Here is a 20,339-nt window from a genome sequence, read left to right on the forward strand (position 1 = left end):
AAACATTAAGCACCTACAATGTGTTGGACATTGTCCTGTACACTAGGGAGTGTCCAGTAAAGCTTCTCAAAAAAAAAAACTTAAGTGTGTACATTGAAGAGAACTTGCTTTCTAAAGATTGCATTTGTCTCATTTGAAGATTTCATTACATTCCGAGCTTGTTTTGATGTAACCCTGTCTCGTTTGATAGAAACCATCTTCCTTGAGTCATTTTTAATGGAGTTCCAGGGCTATATCCCTAAACCAGCAAGTTCTTAACGACCCTGGAAAGTGACTGCTTGATTACACTTTAACGGTATTTGCAAATAAAATCACAAGTAATTAAGGGGAAATCTCCAGGCTTTTGAGCAAGTTTGATGCATGATAACTGCCTGATTCAGCTTCATCTAGAGTAATGCTGTGTAGGCAACAGCTACTGAGATCAATAGCAACATAATGATAGTGGCAGAATTAAGTGAGTAACCTGAGAACCGTGCCTCAGAATGCATGCAGCTGCCACAAACCAGGGCCACACAGTGCACTCCGTGCTTCCGTCCTAAATGTTCATCAAAAGACGCCCTGCAGGAAAATGGAGTTAGATGCTCTTTATTGCTGATCGTGTCTCTTGCCACATTTATCAGGGAAATTGGATTAGCAGTTGGCAGCTGCAGGTAGACAAGGTTCTGCAGTGATTAAATATGCAGCTTGGCTGCATTTGTTGTGACAGACCTTTAGTAAATTCTACAGTAAGCACCATCTGTCTAATTTGTATAAAGAAAACTTGGTGCTTTAAGCTACCGATAAAGAACTAAATCTGTTGCTTTATCATAAACAAAACTTTTGCTCTAAATGCTTTTAAGTGTAATTTATTAGGTTAAGGCTATTTTTCTATCACGATGAATAAATAATACATGCAAAAGTGCTTTCAGGTACTTCATTTTGCTAGTACTAGAGATAAAAACGGTCCTGTTTTGTTCTTCAATAAAGTGTTTAGTATTCCAATCCACAGGAGGTGATGTTGTTAAAATATCTCTATAAAAATGCCCCAGGACTGCCAAATTCATTTAATTTGCAACCTATACAACTCACTATTTTTAGATATTTTTTGGATTCAGATCTCAGAATGAGACTGAACACTGATGAGCCATATTACCATATTGAAGTACAGTTGCAGGGGGAGGAAGGCTGCAAAATTCTTAAATTTATAGCTCTGGGTTCCACTTAATCCTAATAGAATTGAAGAGGACATTGAATTTGTCTGGGGGGTGGGGGGGAATGGGGAAGAGGATTCTCCACAAATAAGAAGAGAAAATTTTAAGAGGGGGGAAAATCATTGTGCCAAACGCCTAATCCCAAAGAACATTATTTTTAGATATGTGAGTTGTTCTTGAAAAAAAAATTGTTTATAAAATAATGTCTGAAATATCCAAGCCTCCAAAATATTTTCAGTTTAAGTATGACATCATAAGTTTTAATGAAAATGAATGAAAAACTTCTCTGAGGAAGAAGAGCGGTTAAATAGCAACATGCTATCTTTAGTTGCTTCGTAAAAACTCCACTCCACCATGTTAAATTATTTAAAATCCTTGATTTTCAGCATGCGCACATTAAAAGTTTTCGCACTAAGTGCCAAATGTTGCAAACAGCACTTTAACAGAATGATTTTGCTTTGATCCCTGTAGCAGTTCCTGAATAATTTATCACAGGTTATTGCCTTAATTCTGGAGAGGGATAGAGCAATAAAGGCAGATGAAAACACTCCAGTTGAAACACCTTGGGGCCTGCTCATTCCTCTGACACGGCTCTTTTGTTGGAACTATTTAGAGGTTATTAAGATGTGTCTCCAGAATTAAGAGTATGCTGTAAGGATGAAGACAGCCATCTTAATTCTAAAGACAAAGCACAATGACCCTTCACCTTTTTTTCTTTGTTGTTATTATATAGTAGAATTATGAGGATAATATTATAGCTGCACCCAGTAGTGCCACTACAGTAAAGGGTCTGTCAGACTTTCCATTAGAAACCCTGTTTTGGGGGGTCAGGAGAGAAAGATCTGAGTTTCAGCTATTTCTTCAGCCCATTTGTCTGGCATTTGGCATGCTAGCTGCCATTCATGAACTAGTGTATTAAGTGCTTAGCAATTTTTTGTTGAAATTTCTAAAAAGAAAACCTCAAAATGGCAATGCTGAAAATATTGGTCACTCGCTACTTTCAAATTAATCAAATGCCAACTGTTTACAGTTTAGAAAAAAAAACTGCTTTGAATCATTTTATAAATATTGATTTGGTTTTCACTTTAACCATATGTGTGTATATATATAAATAAAACTTAAAATATATTTCCCCAAAACAGTTAAGTAAAACAAAAGCTTGAGTGAGTCTAATTGTACACACAACTGTGTAAAATTAAGTAGAAGAAAGTAAGTTTTTTTTCTTTTAACTTTATCAAGATACTTGATCAACCGCTGTTTAACTGAGTTTTCCATTTAATGTCTTTATTTTCATAGTTGTAGTGGATATATATTTTATTCTTTGAGATAAACTTTCTTTCCTCTGCATCACTTCATGTAAATCTTCCCAAGATTCTTTGAATTCTTCATCTTCAGTGCATTTCTTTCACTATTTAGCCTTTGTGCCAGTGTTACTTTGAGATTAAAAAGTACTAATAATTTACAAGCTATTATGATTTTTCTACCAGCTGAGTCCCTTTGAACCACACTTTTTAGACATAAAGTATAGATGCAGAGATATGTTATTTTTAAAAATCAATATTTTAAAATTTTTCCAAGGCAAGTTGCTTTGGAATATTGTTAGATAGATTCCCTCCCCCACCAATTTCCTCTTTCTTAAAATTTTCTCCTATCATTTTCTCTCCCCCACAAAGAAGAATAGAGCTATACTTTAGCACATTAAAAGCTATGTTATTATCACTTTGAATAATTTTTGGATAATTTAATAAAAACATTGCATTCAAAAGTTCATAAAATATTCAAGCTAAAATGTGTCATATATCATCCCATATAATTATCAATATCTTTTTATATAATTATCAGATTATTATCTGAAATAGTAGTTTGACTATAAAGTTGAAAAGGCAAAAACATGAAGTCTCTATATTCTGTGTACTACAGAGTGATACAAATAAAGAGGAAAAGAGCCCCTTATCTTAAGTAACTTTTGATCTAATTTGAGTTGGCCAATATCTATATTTTTAAATATGCAAAAAACACCTTTAAAGCTTATGCAAATATGTACAAATGAATATAATGTAAAAAGATACTTAAGGACCACAAGAATAAAAGTAAAGGAGTGATCAGAAAGTAGGAGGTAAGTTTTGAAAGAACTCTAGGGACATCCCTGGCCAGAGTTGGAGCAGGAGGAAGAATGTCAGGTGAAAAGAATAGCATGAGTATAGGTATAAAGGTGGAAAGAAGTCACTCACAAGGTAACAGCAAAGGAACAAGCCAATTGGGAAACAAAAAAAAAGAAGGAAGTTGGGGAGAAGGGAGAAGGAAAGGGTCAAATTGGCTGAATAAGAACAAAAAGTAAAGATTTTTTGGTGATTATCATTCTTTCTATTAATGGCACCATAGAAACGAATATTTTATAAGCATTCTTTAGTTAGCATTTTAGCTCATCATCTCCAAGTAACAATGAAAATAAATATAAAAATAATATTTTAAGAAATAAAAAAGTATGATTGCTGGTGATAGCTGATTAATTTAAACAAGTAAAGAATTGTCACCTACTAGTCCTAAAATGTTATTCAGACATTAAAATGAGATTAAAAACTGAGTTCCTTGAAGAAAGGAATGTGGCATATATATTAAACAGCAATTACATTTACCTTGAAAATTAGCATCATCCTTAATGGTAGCTGGCACTATCTATCTAAAAAACCTTTCCATGTGTTTCCAGAATCCACATGACTAGTGAAGATGGCATGCACCATAAATACAGAAGTGCTTTGGTCATACAGTAGGCAGAATGCTCCTATTGAAACAATAGCTTCAGAAAGCACGTGGGCTGCCAGCAGTTAGCCAGCCTCCATTTTTAGAGTAGGGTTGGGAGGGGTGGGGGGTTACTTGTGTGCTCTTGCTCTGACACACCAGGCATCTGTTCAGGGACTTTTTCTTGCTATTCCCAGCCTCCACTCAAGCATAGCTCAATTTCAGGTCTAAAGTATCAAGTCTCCCTTTTAGAAAAAGTTGAACTGGTAAATCTTCCTCACAGTTATAGTGAGTGAAAAAAAGTTGCTAAAATGTGTGTGGTGATATCAGCAAGTCACCTGGCCAGCCCTATTCTTGTCCTGAACTGCCATGATTGCTCATTAATAACATGAAGGATAATCTGTTCTTTCATCCTCTTTTACCGTTTACCTTTAAATGCCAAAATGTTTCCTATGTGAATTTAAATTTATATCATGGTCCTCTTTTCATATAAGATGATGCATATAATTCACTCATTAATGCTGTATCATCAACCTTACATAAGTAGTTTTCACTTACTATTATTAAATAATGTCTAGACAGTGAGCATTTTTATATGTGTTATTAGCTAATTTTTTCCCATTTGGCACAGTTCAAAATGCAATATGTCAAGTAACTAAATGTTCCTAAGCCAATAGAATTGTTACTTGGCTAAATTTGTCAAGAGGGAGGCAGAATTATTCAGTGCATTTGATTGGTTGATTGTGTAAGGAGTCTACAGTTTTCTATAGAAAAGCATCTGAGCAAGACATTTTAGCTAATGAATCAAAATCAGATATGTGGTCATTATTGGCTGATTATTACTCCATCTGCTCTATGCTAACGTGAAAATCAATTACTGTGTCTCTTTCCCACTGACAGCGTATGTTGATCGGGCTGGCAAGAGATCTTCGAGGGATTGCCTTTGCACTGAACACAAAGACCAGCTACACCATGCTGTTTGACTGGATGTATCCTTATTACCCTATGACAATACCAGCTCTGTGCACAGAGGGGTACCAGGCCCCTTGCATTAGCTTAATAGTATGGCACAGTAGGGAAGAGGAAACAAAGCTAAATGAACTAATGTGTAATCAGCTAAAAATTACAGCACAGTGGCAGCAGTGCAGTTAACTGTGAATACAGCATTTGGAAAGACAGCACAGAGAAGTCACTTTTTTAATGATGACTTAGGAATCACACCTAAAAATAATGGTTTATGTGGGTATTAATGTGGAAAATCTATTATATATAACATAGAAAAAAGAGAACCACTACTTATTTTTTAAAAGAGCATTAAAATTTCTGTTTCATCTCAAGCAGAAGTCTAGGAAGAAACATTTTATCTCATGATGACTGTCTAGATATTAGCTGCTCATGTTCAAGATTTTCAGGACCATAAAAATATTAAGAGAATTAGAAAAAGGAAATGATCAGGAATTACATTGGATTCCTTTGCCAATTCCCAGCATTAGTTTTGCAAAAAGGAAAAAAACATCAGAAATTCCAAACAATGAATTCCAAAAATAAATGACAGTTTACTTTCAATCATATGAAGATATACATACCTTTGATGCATATTAATATCCTCACAATTAAAAAAATAAAGTATTTTGTGAATGTTCATAATTTATACTTTTAAAACACTTTCTCAAACTTCTCTGGTTACCCAAATTGCAAAAGAAATTATTTAATTTAATCGGTCTTCAAACACAAGATTATAATTGTAGTTTCACACAAATGATAAAAGATTTAGTAATATTCTGAGTGTGTTTTCAATAAAAAATACTACATTTAAAAAAATAATTTAATTCCAGAAATGGCTTATTTTTTTTTGGTCTGTTATCAAAATGTTTTGTAAGCAATATATTCATATAGGAAAAGCAATGACAAGAATTTTTCCTTATCATTGAAATATCATGTATATTTGGACAGATAATGTGCATGTACAAATAATGTACATTCTGATACAGAGAAGCTTATGACATTATCTTTGACTCTGAGGAATACCCGAATTTAAGGGTATTTTTTTTTAGTCTTTCTAAGTAGGCCAGCTACCACTGTCTTAATATTTAATAACTAATGAACACTTTGGTTTACTTCAAAATATTAAATCTGTTTTGTCAAGTATGGAACTAATATTGATCTTGAAACTAAAGTCAGATATAAAGTATCTAATATTGATAGTTGACTATTTGGTAGCATTAGCCAAGAGGCATATTTTCAAACAAATGGACCTCTAAAAAGCTATTAAATATCTATACATAGTAAGATCCTTCCCTTAAGCCTCGGAGTAAAAAGATAACTCATGACAGACAAAATTTTGTCCATAATACCTAATATATTGTTTTAATGCGTTTTGTAATTAAGCTTGCATTTGATTTCCTCACTAAGTTGTTGTTGTTATTATTGTTTGGGTGGAGGGGGCAGGGATTGGAAGGGTTTTGTTTATTTATTTTACAATGGCATTTGAAATTTAACTTTTGTCCAGCAGATGGCAAACATGAGCAGAAATAAATTCTTAATACTTAGTGTTGGTTTTTTTGACTGAAAAACCATTGTTTCTCAATTTTGCCATTTTTTGGCCATATTTTTGTTGTTGTTAGGGTCAGGGGTCAAGAGTGAAGTGTCGTCAATGCAGAAAGCTGTGTTAAATTGCCAAATGGGTGATTTTGAACCTGCCTTAGTTATACTAATTGAGTTTCAGTAGCAAATCAGGCTCCTTGGAAAAAGGCCAAAGGCTTTTCATAATTGTATTGACAACAAAATGAATATGATAAATGGTGTTCATTCAGTTGAGACAAGATTTATAGTTTTCCTTTGGGCAAGGGATGAAGAGCAAATATTTATAATAATAGGAAAATTTGTTTAAAAGTTATATTATTTGATGATTTGAAAAGCTTTATTAAAATATTTCCAAATACTTTAAGCAGTTTCAGGTGATAAAGTACAGGTTCTGCCCAAAGTATTCTAGTAATGCAAAATGAATAAGTATATGATAAAAAAAAAAAAGAACACTACCTGGATATGAAAGTCATTTATTCTTCCTGAAATATTGATATGTCAAACCGTCAGTGATGATTCCCACATTATTGCAATGGAAAGTTTATTTGTCTTTTATCCATAGAAATGTGTGTTCTTTAATTTGTTATACAGTCTTTAGCATGCAGAGGAAACATCCTGTCAGAACATGTCATCTTACTGTAAAATCGAAAGACTTTTTATTAATGGAGGTTATTTGATAAAATGCTGGTTAAGCTATTTAATTCAAAAACATTTCTAGAAATGTTAGATTACTAACCATGTTGCACAAAACTACACTGTTCTCACTCTGTCCTTCTAAATCTAAATCACTTGAAACTGAATAAGCACTATTTTGCTAAATTGTTTACACAGCTCAATAAGTATAAAATAGCTGACAAAATTCCATAATTCTCAGATGAAACATTGAAGTCTTACCTCTCTTGAATCCTCATGTAAACTTCTCCAGGCTCATAGTTGAACTGAGGCAATGAAGAATCAAAAGGAAAATAGAAAATGAAAGTCAAAAATATTTATTCATAGAAGTGGAGTTTCTACCACCAGAATTTTTTTTTTATTCTCAAAATCTTGTTATAAAAGCAGCCAGGTCTGCCAGAAGTTTTGATCACCATTAGTAGAATTCTAGGATCACCTGAAGAAATCTGACTTTGGGCTCTTTAAATCTTCTTTCTCCCGCTATGGGAAGTACATCAATATTTCTTTTAGCCAAATTTTTTTAAAGTAATATCTTTTGGTTTTGTATCACCTACATTTCCTAATACATCTCTCCCTTTTCTCACTTCCACAAAACAATCTCTTATAACAATTTAAAAGGAGGAAAAATAATAGTTCGAGAAATCTAATTGACAACAACAAAAAATGTCTTAACAACATATGCAGTATTTCTCACCTGTTAGCCCTTCCTCTGCAAGAAACTGGTCAAACTACCTCCTCATAGAACAAGATCTTTAATTTTGCAGCAATTAGTTTCTATTATTTTGTTATTGTTCTTTCCATTTATATTTCCATAATACTGTATAATGTTTTCCTGATTTTACTTAATTTTATCAGTTTATGTAAGTTTTCCTATGACTGTATTCATCATGTTCATTGTTTCTTAGAGCATAGTAATATTCCATTGTATTCGTGTACCATTTTTATTGTTTCACCATTTTTAGCCATTCCCCAATTGGCCTTTTATCAGAATTCTAAATGGAACCTTGAGCCAGATCAGTCACTCCCCTTCCACTGTATCCATCACATTCCATATTCTTTCCATATCCCTATTATTTTATACCAAGTCCCTTTGCAAAATCCTCTAACTGTTATCTTCTCTTGTACTCTCATCTCTATCCCTCCCCCAAACACTTGCCTTCAGTTCCACATCATCCTTGTCTTCTTTCTAACAACAGCTTCTAGCTAGGTCATTTGGAATTCCTTTTTAATATGTAGATACTACCCTGCATTCTCTAGATTTTGCTCAACCATTCTCTTAAGTAGAATGCAAATTTTTATATGCTAATTGAATATTGAGTAAAAAACAAATCAATAGACTTGTATTCTGATTTGTATTCTATTTATATGTATATCATGTATGCAAAATTATAAGCAAGGATTATCTTATTATTTATCCTCCCCTTAATGCATAGCAGGTTCTTAACAAGTATTATTAATGTTGAACAACTTAATATATGTTCCTATATTTAATAAATAATATCTAAATAAAAAGATAAAGAGGAAATGACAGATAAGGTTTCTGTACTAATAGAATATCTCACAACATAATTAGGAGACAGAGCACATAGTAATAAACATAATGATAAAAAATAGCCATTCATTTAACAAATAAGTATTAAATGGCTATGGTAGCACATGCAGTACAAAAATTAGTAAGGCATGGACCCTAAAAACCTATTGAAGAGAGAAAAGAAATAATACATATACATAAATATCAAATAATATAAAGGCCAAATGTGACTTTGATACTTTAATGTTCCTTGGCTCTTTTGATTTACTCGTTATGGCAGTTGATTTATATTAGTTAAACTGCAAAGGAAATGGAATTAATCTGTGTCAATGTCTATTCTTTTATCCATTTCCTATCAACAGTTTGTTTAAGCAGGTCAGATTGGAGTTATCTCAATTTTATTATTTCATTTTTATTTATCTAAAACTATTCTTTTTTTTAATGTTCTGACAAGTCAGTAACCTGGTTGTACACAAATAACTAATATAGCTATGACTTCAACATCAGTAAATAACAATTTCCTTTCTGTTAAAATGTGATTAGATTTATTTTTCAATATTGTTATTTGGGATTCTGTATACTTATTGCTTTCCAGCTCTTTTCTTGAAGAAAGTATTCATAATATATAGTCATGAAGCTTCTGGTTTTCCTCTCAGTCTTTGGCCTTAAGTCTTGGTCTCTTTCCTTACTTCTGAACTATATTTTCCAATATATTTTTCATCATCTTTCTCTGTGTCCACTTTCATATACTCTATTGCATTGGAATTGTCAAGTATTAAATATGTGTTGATTTAACTTTTATTGACATCTTAGAATTTCTCTATCTCCTCAATCTCACAAGAGAAATTGACTTTTAAAAACTGCAGCTGTTTTCATACTGATCTTTTTGCAAATACTTATCATGAGAATTACAATATAAACTGACAAATGTCCCATGAAAATATATATTTTTGTTGCCTTTGGATATATAATAAAACCAACTTTGGAATCAGAACTTGTGAACCATCTTTCCATTTAGCTTTTCTCTTTTGGTTTCAGTCACATTCAGAATGTCAAAATTTATATGATTATCCTTGGTAACTGGACAAGGATTTCACATTTAGTATACTAATGACTAAAGTAATATTCATAGACTAGATACAGTGATTCTCAGTACCCTCTACCTCCTTATTTCTGCTATATAACAAAAGTAGCACACAACTGAGAGTCATTTTATATTTTTCTTTCTTTTATGAATTGCTGTGGCCAAAAAAAAATTTTATCACTGAATAGCCAGCCTTCTAGTTATGAACCATTCATGTTTAACTGGGCTCTTCTCCACAAAGTAGACAGTCTTTTGCTACAAAACTCAAAACTTTTCCACCATAGTAATAACTAACACTTAACACTTTAAAGTTTGCAAAGCATTTGATGTACACTATCTCATTTGATTCTTACAAGAATCCTGTGAGAGAGATCTGCTATATGATTGTGTTTCTCTCTCTCTCTCTCTCTCTCTCTCTCTCTCATCTCCATTTTACAGATGAGGAAACTGAGATGTAGAGATTACTTGTCCATGGTCACACAGCTAATAAGTAGCTGAGACAAAATTTTAACTTGAGTCTTTCAACTCCAAAATTCTGCCAGAATCTGCCAGACTATTCTACTGCCAGAATCTTTGAAAATCCAGAGTGATCTCCAGACTATAGGAGACATAAGAATGAGATTTGTAGACATGTATAGGAAAAGCTCAAATAGGGTGCTTTAGAATTCAGAGGAAGGAGAAGTGATATCAAAATAGTAGTGGTAATCAAACATATTTAAAAAAATTTTTTAAAAACAATTAAAAATAATGGTTATAATAATAAATCTGATTTTTCAGTAAGTGAATGAATGAAAAAACATGCATCAAGTACTTAGTATGCACCAAATCCTTAACTCCTTGTCTTTTTTTTTTTTAACATAAAATACACACCTTCTTTTTGGTGAACATAGCCCAACATAACATGCACAAGATATACCTACATAAAATAAGACTAATTGTCCAAATCACTTTTATCTATATCTTTATTTTATCTATATCATTATAATATTCCATTGTACCAGTACAAGACTTGACACATGGTAGAAGCTTTATAAATGTTTATTGATGAATTGATCATTTATGTGACATTTAGTGTATGAATTTTTTCATCATAAATTCAAAATCCAAATCTTTAAAAGAATGAAACATCAGTTCTCATTTTCTTACACCTCATATACATTACCAAGTTGTGTGTTTCATCCTCACAGCACCTCAGATGTATTCTCTTTTGTCTGTGTCCACGGTTATCACTTTAGTACAGACTTTCATAACTACTTATCTGGAGTTTTAAGTCGTTTGCTAATAGATTTTCTTTTCTCTACTCTCCCTACTCCAATCTGTCCTTCATGCTTAATCACATTTTACATGTATTTACAATCATTACACACTCTCCTAAAGGTCACCCTTTTTCCTTCTGAGTCAAGTTCAAAATCAATCTTTACATCCTGTACTTCAGACATACTAAACAACCATATCCCACAAATCCACACTGTTCTCAAACATTTATACTCTTACAGTCTTTCCAGAGGCATTCATCAAGTGAATTTCTGCCTATCTTTTAAAGTTTGATTCCAGGGCCACTTTTTTAGGAAACAAATCCACCTGCATGGTAATGACCTTCTTTGTAATTTTATATCTTCTCAGAACCTAGCACATAGACTATGTACTGAACAACCAAATACTAGGCAATAGATGTGATTATTGTGTTTCATATTTCACAGACTGATTATTGTGCCAAATATGTCTTCCTTTTGACCTATGGGACATAGATATAAGGTACCATTGTCATTCAGACCTCATAACTTACTGATCCCATATCCTTTGAGAACAGTAGCAGGAATAGTGATTTGTCCCACTTCAGGTGGTCATCTCTATGATGTGACATAGCCCCTGGCTCTTGTAACATCAGGCATTTATTAATGTCAGCAGATTCATTGAGAAAAAAATAGCTTTAAAATGCATCTGGTCTTGCAAACTATTTCTGTTTTTCAAAAGTTTTTTTTTTCCCCAATTGAAGAAATATGTACTATGTTCAAGACAATGAGGTGGTACAGTGGATAGTGTGCTGAACCTAGAGTGAGGAATCTGAGTTCACATCTGACCTTAAACGCTTACTAGCTATATGACCCGTAGAAATTTCTGATCTGTAAAACGAGCTAGAGAAAGATATGGCAAATCATCCTCTTTGCCAAGAAAAACCCACATGGGGTCACAGAGATGGACAAAACTCAAAAATGACTAAACAACAAATGTACAAGATATTGTACTGGTGCAGGGAAGATGCAGGTGTTGAAGCTAAAAGTTTCTTTTAAGATAGAGTTTCTGAAGACTCATATCAATGCTGAGTGAAGTGAACAAAATCAAGAGACTATTGTACACAATAACAACAAGATTATGTAATGATCAACTGTGATGGACTGGATTCTTTTCAACAATGCGGTAGGTGATTCAAGGCAATTCTAATAGACTTGGGATGGAAAGTATCATCTATTTCCAGAAAGAAAACTATGGAGACTGAATGTGAATCAAAGCATATTTTCACCTTTTTGTTGTTGTTGTTTATTTGATTGTTTTTCTTCTTTATGGTTTTTTCTCTTTTGATCTGATTTTTCTTGCATAGCATGACAAATATTGAAATATGTTTAGAAGAATTACATATATTTAACCTATATTGGATTGCTTGCTGTTTTGGGGGGAAGAAAGAGGAAAAATTGGAGCACAAGGTTTTCCAAAGGTGAATGATGGAAACTATCTTTGCATATGGAAAAGTAAAATAGTATTTTTAAAAAAGAGATAGTTTCTGCCCTCAAGGAGCTTACAGTCTATATGAACATATACACAAATAATTATAATGTAAGATATCAGGAAGTGATTTATGGAGGAAGTGACATGTGAAAATGGTCTTTAAAGAAAAGAAAGGGGGCATGTTTTAGATGTGAGAGTGAAGGAATGAAAAAGGTGTGACAGCTGAGAGGCAACAGAAAATAGGATGAATATGTGGGACCCAAGTTAAAAAACCAGGGATAGCAACATTAAAAGAGGATGTGCCTTCAGGCCTTCCCTTTTTGCCTCCAAAACAGCTACTTCAGTAGCTATACCTCTAGTTCTATAAGTCCATGAATTCATTGACTTTTTTCTGGTGCCTTCACAAATCTGTTGTAAACCAACCTTCGAGAGAAGTGGAAATTTTTATAATGAATACAATTAAAAATCAAGTACATGAGGAGATATCCAGCAGCTCTCTGAAAAAAGGAGTTCTCACCATAATAAAGGGAGGACATTTTTTGCTACAGGCACCTGTTACTTGACAGTAAGTAAAAAATGAAGGAAAGTGCTCTTTTGTGTGGCTTAAAATGTTTTAATTGGGAAGGGAAAATTACTTTTCACCCAGTTATATCGTTATTTTGTATTTTATTTATAGAAAGAGCTTGCTACAAGGACAGTGGCCAAAGAAAACTTTTGTTGTAATACCCTAATGATCATAGAAACTTCTTTGTAATTGTTCCAACAAAATATTACTAACCATCAGCAGCACTTGGAAATGATGCCTTATGACTTACTAAACATTTACTGGGAGCACAGTCTTCCTTGCAAAGCCATTGGTTGCAAGGTGATTTTATTTGTTCACTTATTCTATAATCTTGGACAGTCATTTTCTTTTTTGGATTTCAGTTTCCTCTTAAAAAATGAGGAGTTTGGACTAAATGATTTCTAAGGCATTTTCTAGCCCTAACATTCTATGGCTCCATGAATCTGTACTCTCAAAATCATAAACACAAATCTGGTTTCAGGACATAGTAGCTTAGAAAAGAAATATTTTTTGTATGAGAGTTAAGATTACATATAACAAGATTGGATAGTATAGTAAATAGAATATGTCTCATAAGAGTAATCTGGATTCAAGTCCTCCCTGTGATACTACTGGCTGTATAATATCAATTTAATCATTTAATCTTTCAATACTACAGATAGACTTAAAATTTTTTGTGTTTTTTAATGTTCTGGTAATTATATTTAAATATGATTGGTTTGCTTTGTAATCTTATATGCTTTATTTTCTATATCTAAAAATATCATTCAGGAGAGATATTTGTCCATAGGCTTCATTAGACTGTCAGTAAGGTCCACATATATTGTATAAGAAGAGATAAGAGTGCCCATATGCCAAATATATACAAGGCAACTAGAAGAGTTGTTGAGCAGAGCTTTGGAGGAAACCAGGGACCCTAAAAAGTAGAGAAGAGAAGGGAATGCCTTTCTGTGCATAGATAAGGGGATATAGTCAAGGCACAAGAGATGGAATGGTGTGTTTGAGAAACAGCAAAAGAAAAAAAGATTAATTTGACTGATCCTGGAGTGTCTGAAAGAGAGAAAATATAATGTAGCTGGAAAGAAAGGCAAATTGAAGCCAGTTTTTGAGGACTTTTCATGGCAAACAGGGGAGTTTGTATATGATCAGAGAAGCAAATGGGAGCCACTGATGCTTATTGAGCTAGAGAGTTTCATGGTCAGAACTGTACTTTAATATATCACACTGGCATTTGTCAGGGTAGATTAGAGAGAGGGAAGAAATTTGAGGTAGAGAAATTAAATAGGCAGCTATTATAATAATCTGGGTGAGAGACTCTGAGGGCCTAAACTAGAGCGTACACTCATTACCCTGGATAATTTTGGCCTGTAATCCTCTGATCCTGCTCAGTTTTTTAAGTAGATCTAGGTGACAGCAGTTACATTTACCTGTTGAGAAGTAAAATAGCAATTTTTTCCTATAAATTCCGTACCTCCACTACATTAAAAAGAAGGCTCCTATTGGATAGAGTGGATTTCACAAGTTGGTTATTGTGCTACATGCATGTACATGAGCACCTTCCTCAGAGCTCTACTTTCCTCATATCACAAGTTTAGTTCTCTGAAGGCAGCTATAAAATTAAACTTCTAGAATGCTTTCAGATCCCAACCTGTAACCTGCATCTGGCATTCACACTGAAGCCCTTTTGACTTTTCTGCTTAGTAGGTCTCTACTCTATTTTCTAATAATCAGTCATTTTCTTAGTGGCAGTCACCTCTGTCAGAAGAATATTAGAATTGGCACCAGTCTCATTCCTCACAGAAAGGGTAGCATACTTTATATCCGCCGGCCTTTTCCCATGGTGAATGCAGAGTTCACTGAAAAGATGATGTCCTTAATTCCTTCCATGGTATCTTGAAAATATGCATCAGTTAGCCTGTCCTGTTTTTAGGCACAACTGTCTCAATCTCTTAATCCCCTCTCAGTTGACCCTCTTTAAACATACCTTGTTAATTATTTCATTCTTTGTACATGTATCCCCAGACCTAGCACATAGTAAGTACTTAATAAGTAAATGTTTGTTGATTGATTGAGAGATTGAGATGCATTCTTGCCGATGATTACTGAGTTTGTGCTTTCACAAATCTGTATAAAACATTTCCCCCACCTATGTTTATCTAGCACTATCTCCGGATTCTTGTCCATCAGGGAATAAGTCTAATAAAGCAACTGGTTAATCCAAGGGGAAAAAATCAACTAAATACTTTATTTACCATTATGTAAAGTAGACAAAACAATCATGTTGATGACATTTTTCATTTTACAACTCTTTTATCGTGATAAGATCACAGTTATCATCTCTAACCACAAATATGAAAGACAATAGCCTTTGTTCTTTTTATGGAAGGGTACTGCTTTTGAGCATTTGGAGTTTTTCTGTATTTTAATTGTGGGTATTTTTATGTGAATTACTCCCTGAGGCTTTATACCAAAGACTGCAGTTAAAAGGAACAAAATAAATACATCAATAGATATGGTCAAAGATGCAAAAACCTGATTTCAATATGGCAGAATAAAAAAGAATTGTTTTGATCAGTTCACAAGAAAAAAGATATGCTTGACATCATTGAAATTTAAAAAAAAAAAAACTACCCTTAATATTTTAAGATAATGAAATGAAGGTTTGTATAAATTCTCTGGAGCTTTTTCTATTTTCCCTTATAACGTCACCCCTTCCCAGAGGTGATCTGTGTGATCATCTATAACATGAAATAGGCTAAATCAACTCTTTTAGCAAAAGCAATCAGAAAATGAAACCTCCTCTGAATTTGTTTTTCTAGCTATCCAAATAAATATTCCCAGAAATCATTAACACAATCTAACTGGTATTTTTTTTGGTCAGTTTCTTAACTAATATCTTTTTGCTTCAGTCTTATTTGACCTAGACTGTAAGCTTCTGGGGAGTAGGGGGCAGAGCATGCTCCATTTAGCTAACATGTAAGTTTTATCCACATCAGTTTATTGTTTAGTAATTTTTTCAATGATGTCAGGGACCATGAGTTTATTCATAGGGTAGACCTGATTGCTAGATGAATTGATTTTTCAATTTGTCACGCTTCCTTTCTTTTAATAATTCAGGCATGTTTTTGTTTGTCCCCCTAGCAAAACTTGGACTAAATTTAAGAAAATTTAAATTCACTTGATAGCTTACTAGATTGTGGTAGGAATAGAAGCATTTTTGCCAAAGATAGGTTAGAATATTATCTTATGCATAATATGGAAAATTAGAGAAAATACAGTTTGTATAGAGAAATAGCATGGTATAGTGATTACAGGACTGGCCTTGGAGTTTGGAGTTAGATTTAGGTTCTTTCCTTTAGGCTTACTAATTATGTAATTATGGGCACATTCCAGGACCTTTCAGTGCACTAAACAGCTTGCTCTAAGACTGTACATTACAGAGAACGCATTGGTAGTAGAAGCATTTACACTGAGAATTCCTCACAATATAAAGTGTTTTCAATGGCTGTTCCCCATATCTGGCTCTTTGTCCATCCTCATCTTTGCCATCTACTTCCCTGGCTTCCTTTATGCCTCATCTGAAGTCTCATCTGTGAAAAGCCTTTCCTGCTTCCTAAATTTGATTGTCTTCCTTCAGAGATTATCTCCAATTTATCTGGTATAAATCTGTACATATTTGTTTGCGAACTGTCTCCCCTATTAGACTATGAACTCCTTGAGAGTAAAGGCTTCATTTTTATTGGGGCAGGGGGTTGGCCTTTTTTTGTTTCCCCAGTGCTTAGCACAGTATCTGGCACATAATAAATTGGTGGACTGATGAAATCATAGTTTCAAACCAAAGAAATATTATGAAGTATCATTTGTATTTAGGAAACTGATTTAGAACAAATACTGTTGCCCCTAAAAAGTTATTTAATTGGAGGTAATGGTACTTATTGACATATATATTCTTTAACTTTATATAAAAGCTATTCAGCATACTTTCCTATTCTTCAGAAGGCTATTGAGCGGTGGTACCAAGAACCTGAATGTACAACTCCCATTCTGAAACTAATGGCAGAACTAATGCAGAACAGGTAAGAAATAGGAGTAAACTAATGACTATAATTCACTATATATTTTCTATTTCATATCTTTGTTAAAGTTGAAGTTTAATGTGTGCCCTAGCATGAAAGATTAGGATATTCTCCTCATGTCTTTTACTTATTAAGAAGAAATATTTTAATTAATTAAATTATATTAATTTTTCTAATAAGCATTCATATATAAAGCCAAGAAAGGTCTTTTATACTGTGAACATTAACAATTTCCAGAGAATAAAGATTTGGAAGGGGGGCAAGACTGTTAATATAGAGATATAAAACTGGAAGAAGGAGAGGAAGGAACAAAGGAATGAGGAAGGGAAGGGAAGGAAAGAAGTAAGGTAGAAAGAAGGAAGGAGAGATGAAGGGAGGTTAGAAAGAAGGAATGTTATAGAGAACTCCTAGAAAGTTCAAAATGGATATGTGTAGAAATAAACACTACAGGTAAAAATATTGTTAATATTTTATAACATGTAAAATTCAGTTTCAGAACCAGGAAGGATTGTAAAGTTACCCAAATCCAAGCTCCTCATTTTACACATGGGGAAATTAAAGCAGAGAGAAATAATTTTCCTGAGGTCACAGGGTGACAAAGCTGGGAGTAGAGCCAGTACAGCATGCTTTATACATTTGTGTAATTTAGCCACATATATAGTTTTTGTTTAAATAGCCAATTGTAACACTTCTCTGTATCTTCTGACCTATCTTGTAATTTGTATAGCCCATCAGATATTCAAATATTGTCAATGTAAATATCAATAAAAGGTATGGCTGAATGAACAGGAGAGAAAAAAATGTAACATGATAATTGGTATTACCACTTTAAACTATGTCATTGTGAATGTGGCTAAGCACCAAATTACCTGTCACTTAGCCATCCTATTTCATCAATTCCGCTTTGTGAGCTGCATGTTAGAAGGGAGATGTGCAGACAAGGAAGGAGCTTATGTTGGAGCTCTAATTTTCTATCAGATACTGGATTGTCTGGAGCAATAATTTTAATATTTTATTCTGAAACAAGCAAAAAAAATCATCAAAATGTAAGTATGATTCCTTTAGACTTTCATTTTTTAAAAAATTAGCTTTATTGGTTTTTTTACAGATGTTAATGATAAATTGATTGTATTTTCTATTGTAAAATCTAACTAATATTTGTCCTCAATTAAATCTCAGTAGTTTGCTCAATTAAACAATTTCTATTACTGATGATTAACATATAAATTATTTAAAATAAATCTATTCATTGAGGGGGAAATCATTGTTTTTATATTGTACTGAACTTGGACTTGTGCTTAAAAATAATTTATAACATAATCTTGGTGCTATAAGAACTGGATACCTGATGGAAATAGATTTTCTCCAAAAAACGTGAAATTAAGCTAATCAAGCTGTAAGTTTGTAGTCTGAAGAGAAAGTAGATAGATAGATAGATAGATAGATAGATAGATAGATAGATAGAAAGAAAATTCACATACACATGAATCTTTTCTTTAACAAGGAATTTGATCTTGTAGTCAAACTAAAAGAGACTTAACACATACATATATATGTTTGCATCTATATACATTCATATACATAATTTTTTCACTTAATATTTTGTTTTTTCTAATTACATGTAAAGATAGTTTTCAACATTCATTTTTGTAAGATTTTGAGTTTCAATTTTTTTCCTCCCTCCCTTTTTTCTCCCTCCTTAAGACAGCAAACAATTCATCACAGGCCATACATGTCCAATCATTTTACACATAGTTCCATACCAGTAACATTGATACACATATTATTTCATTCCATTGCATTAGATAAATACACAAAAGACAGAACAGCAAAGAAATCTACTGTTGACATCACTTTTAAGAAAGGTCTCTGCTTTTACCTTAATTACTATAAAAATTTTCTTTTGGGTGATTTCTTCATTTTCATTAATAATGTAATTGAAAGTTTGATGTTTTTGTTAAAGACTAACAAATACAAGAATGTAATTCAGAGCATTCCAAAACCAAGTGACACGAAATAAAAAAAGGACATGTTAGGGCAGCACGTAGAGCAACTTTCCCTATCATATCCTATTTTTCTTGGTGGGATGTAGGGAAATGACAGTATTCTCTTTAGAGAACTTCTGATGTTCAAGTTTTTCTTGAGCCGTGTACAACTTAGACTGCAGTCTTCTCTAGAGTCTGACATGGTTAAAGTATATTACTAGGTATCAAGTGGTTCATTATGCAAGTACGGTATTGAAGAGAGATTTGAATTTTACATCTGTCACATTTGGATCTGTAAAAACAACACATGTTGTGTGCAGTGTGGATTGTATTCAAGGTAAATAAAGACACAACATATAGTTTTCACTTGTGGCTAGATGCACATACACCTGTTTGCATTCATTAACTGCAAAGTATTTGCATACAATTTAACCTGGAGATGTCCACATTCCCAGAGGTGCTAGTAATGGAAAGAAGCCAAAATAGTGCAGCAGACAAAGATTAAAAACAGAATTTGAATCACTGTATTGAAGGAAAATTTTAGTAACAAGGTGAAAATGTTAAAGAGAAGGAAGGATTGTGGCAGTTTGGGAATCTGAGAAATTTACAGTCAAGTGTTTCTTAAGGTTTAAAATTACAGAAATATTCTGGGTGGAAAGTTTCAGATGTTGTTTTTGTAGTTAGGACAACGTTTGTGGTCATCAAAGACACAATTTTCAATATCTAAATTAAGACACAGACAATAATTTGATCACCGAATCAACCAATAAGGAGGCCAGCTTTCTTTTTAATTGTTCCCTTTTCTTCAGGGAAGAACTTGACAATCAAATTTTTCCAGGGCTTGTTCAATTGAGAGTCAAAATCCATTTATTCAACAAATGATGTCTAGTATTGCATACCTAGTATATACAAAGCATTGCACTAGGTATTGTGTGTATTATTCAGGCACTTAAAAAAAAATGTATCCATTCTGTTACTGCAGTACTCTCATAGAAGAAATTGTTGGGCTTTTTAAAACCTGTATCTCTTTTCTTTGTTTTTGCATGTAGTCTAATTTGGAGACATTATTTTTCAGGTCCCAGCGTTTGAATTTTGATGTATCGTCTCCTAATGGAATTCTTCTTTTCAGAGAGGCTAGTAAAATGATTTGCACTTATGGTGAGTATCTTTTTCCATATTTGTCTTGGCAG

The 20,339-nt window shown here is 33.1% G+C and overlaps 1 protein-coding gene across 1 annotated transcript in view; it reads left to right on the top strand.

Moving 5' to 3' along the window:
- The window catches only part of RANBP17 (RAN binding protein 17), a 356,591-nt gene that overhangs the window by 282,417 nt on the left and 53,835 nt on the right, over window positions 1-20,339 (top strand). The window contains exons 24-26 of the mRNA XM_051973711.1: window positions 4,830-4,918; window positions 17,057-17,164; window positions 20,225-20,307. Of these exons, the coding sequence (XP_051829671.1) occupies window positions 4,830-4,918; window positions 17,057-17,164; window positions 20,225-20,307 (280 nt within the window). The remainder of the gene's footprint in view (window positions 1-4,829; window positions 4,919-17,056; window positions 17,165-20,224; window positions 20,308-20,339) is intronic.

This window comes from Antechinus flavipes, chromosome 2 (genome assembly GCF_016432865.1).
Source record: "Antechinus flavipes isolate AdamAnt ecotype Samford, QLD, Australia chromosome 2, AdamAnt_v2, whole genome shotgun sequence".
NCBI classification, from domain to species: Eukaryota; Metazoa; Chordata; class Mammalia; order Dasyuromorphia; family Dasyuridae; genus Antechinus; species Antechinus flavipes.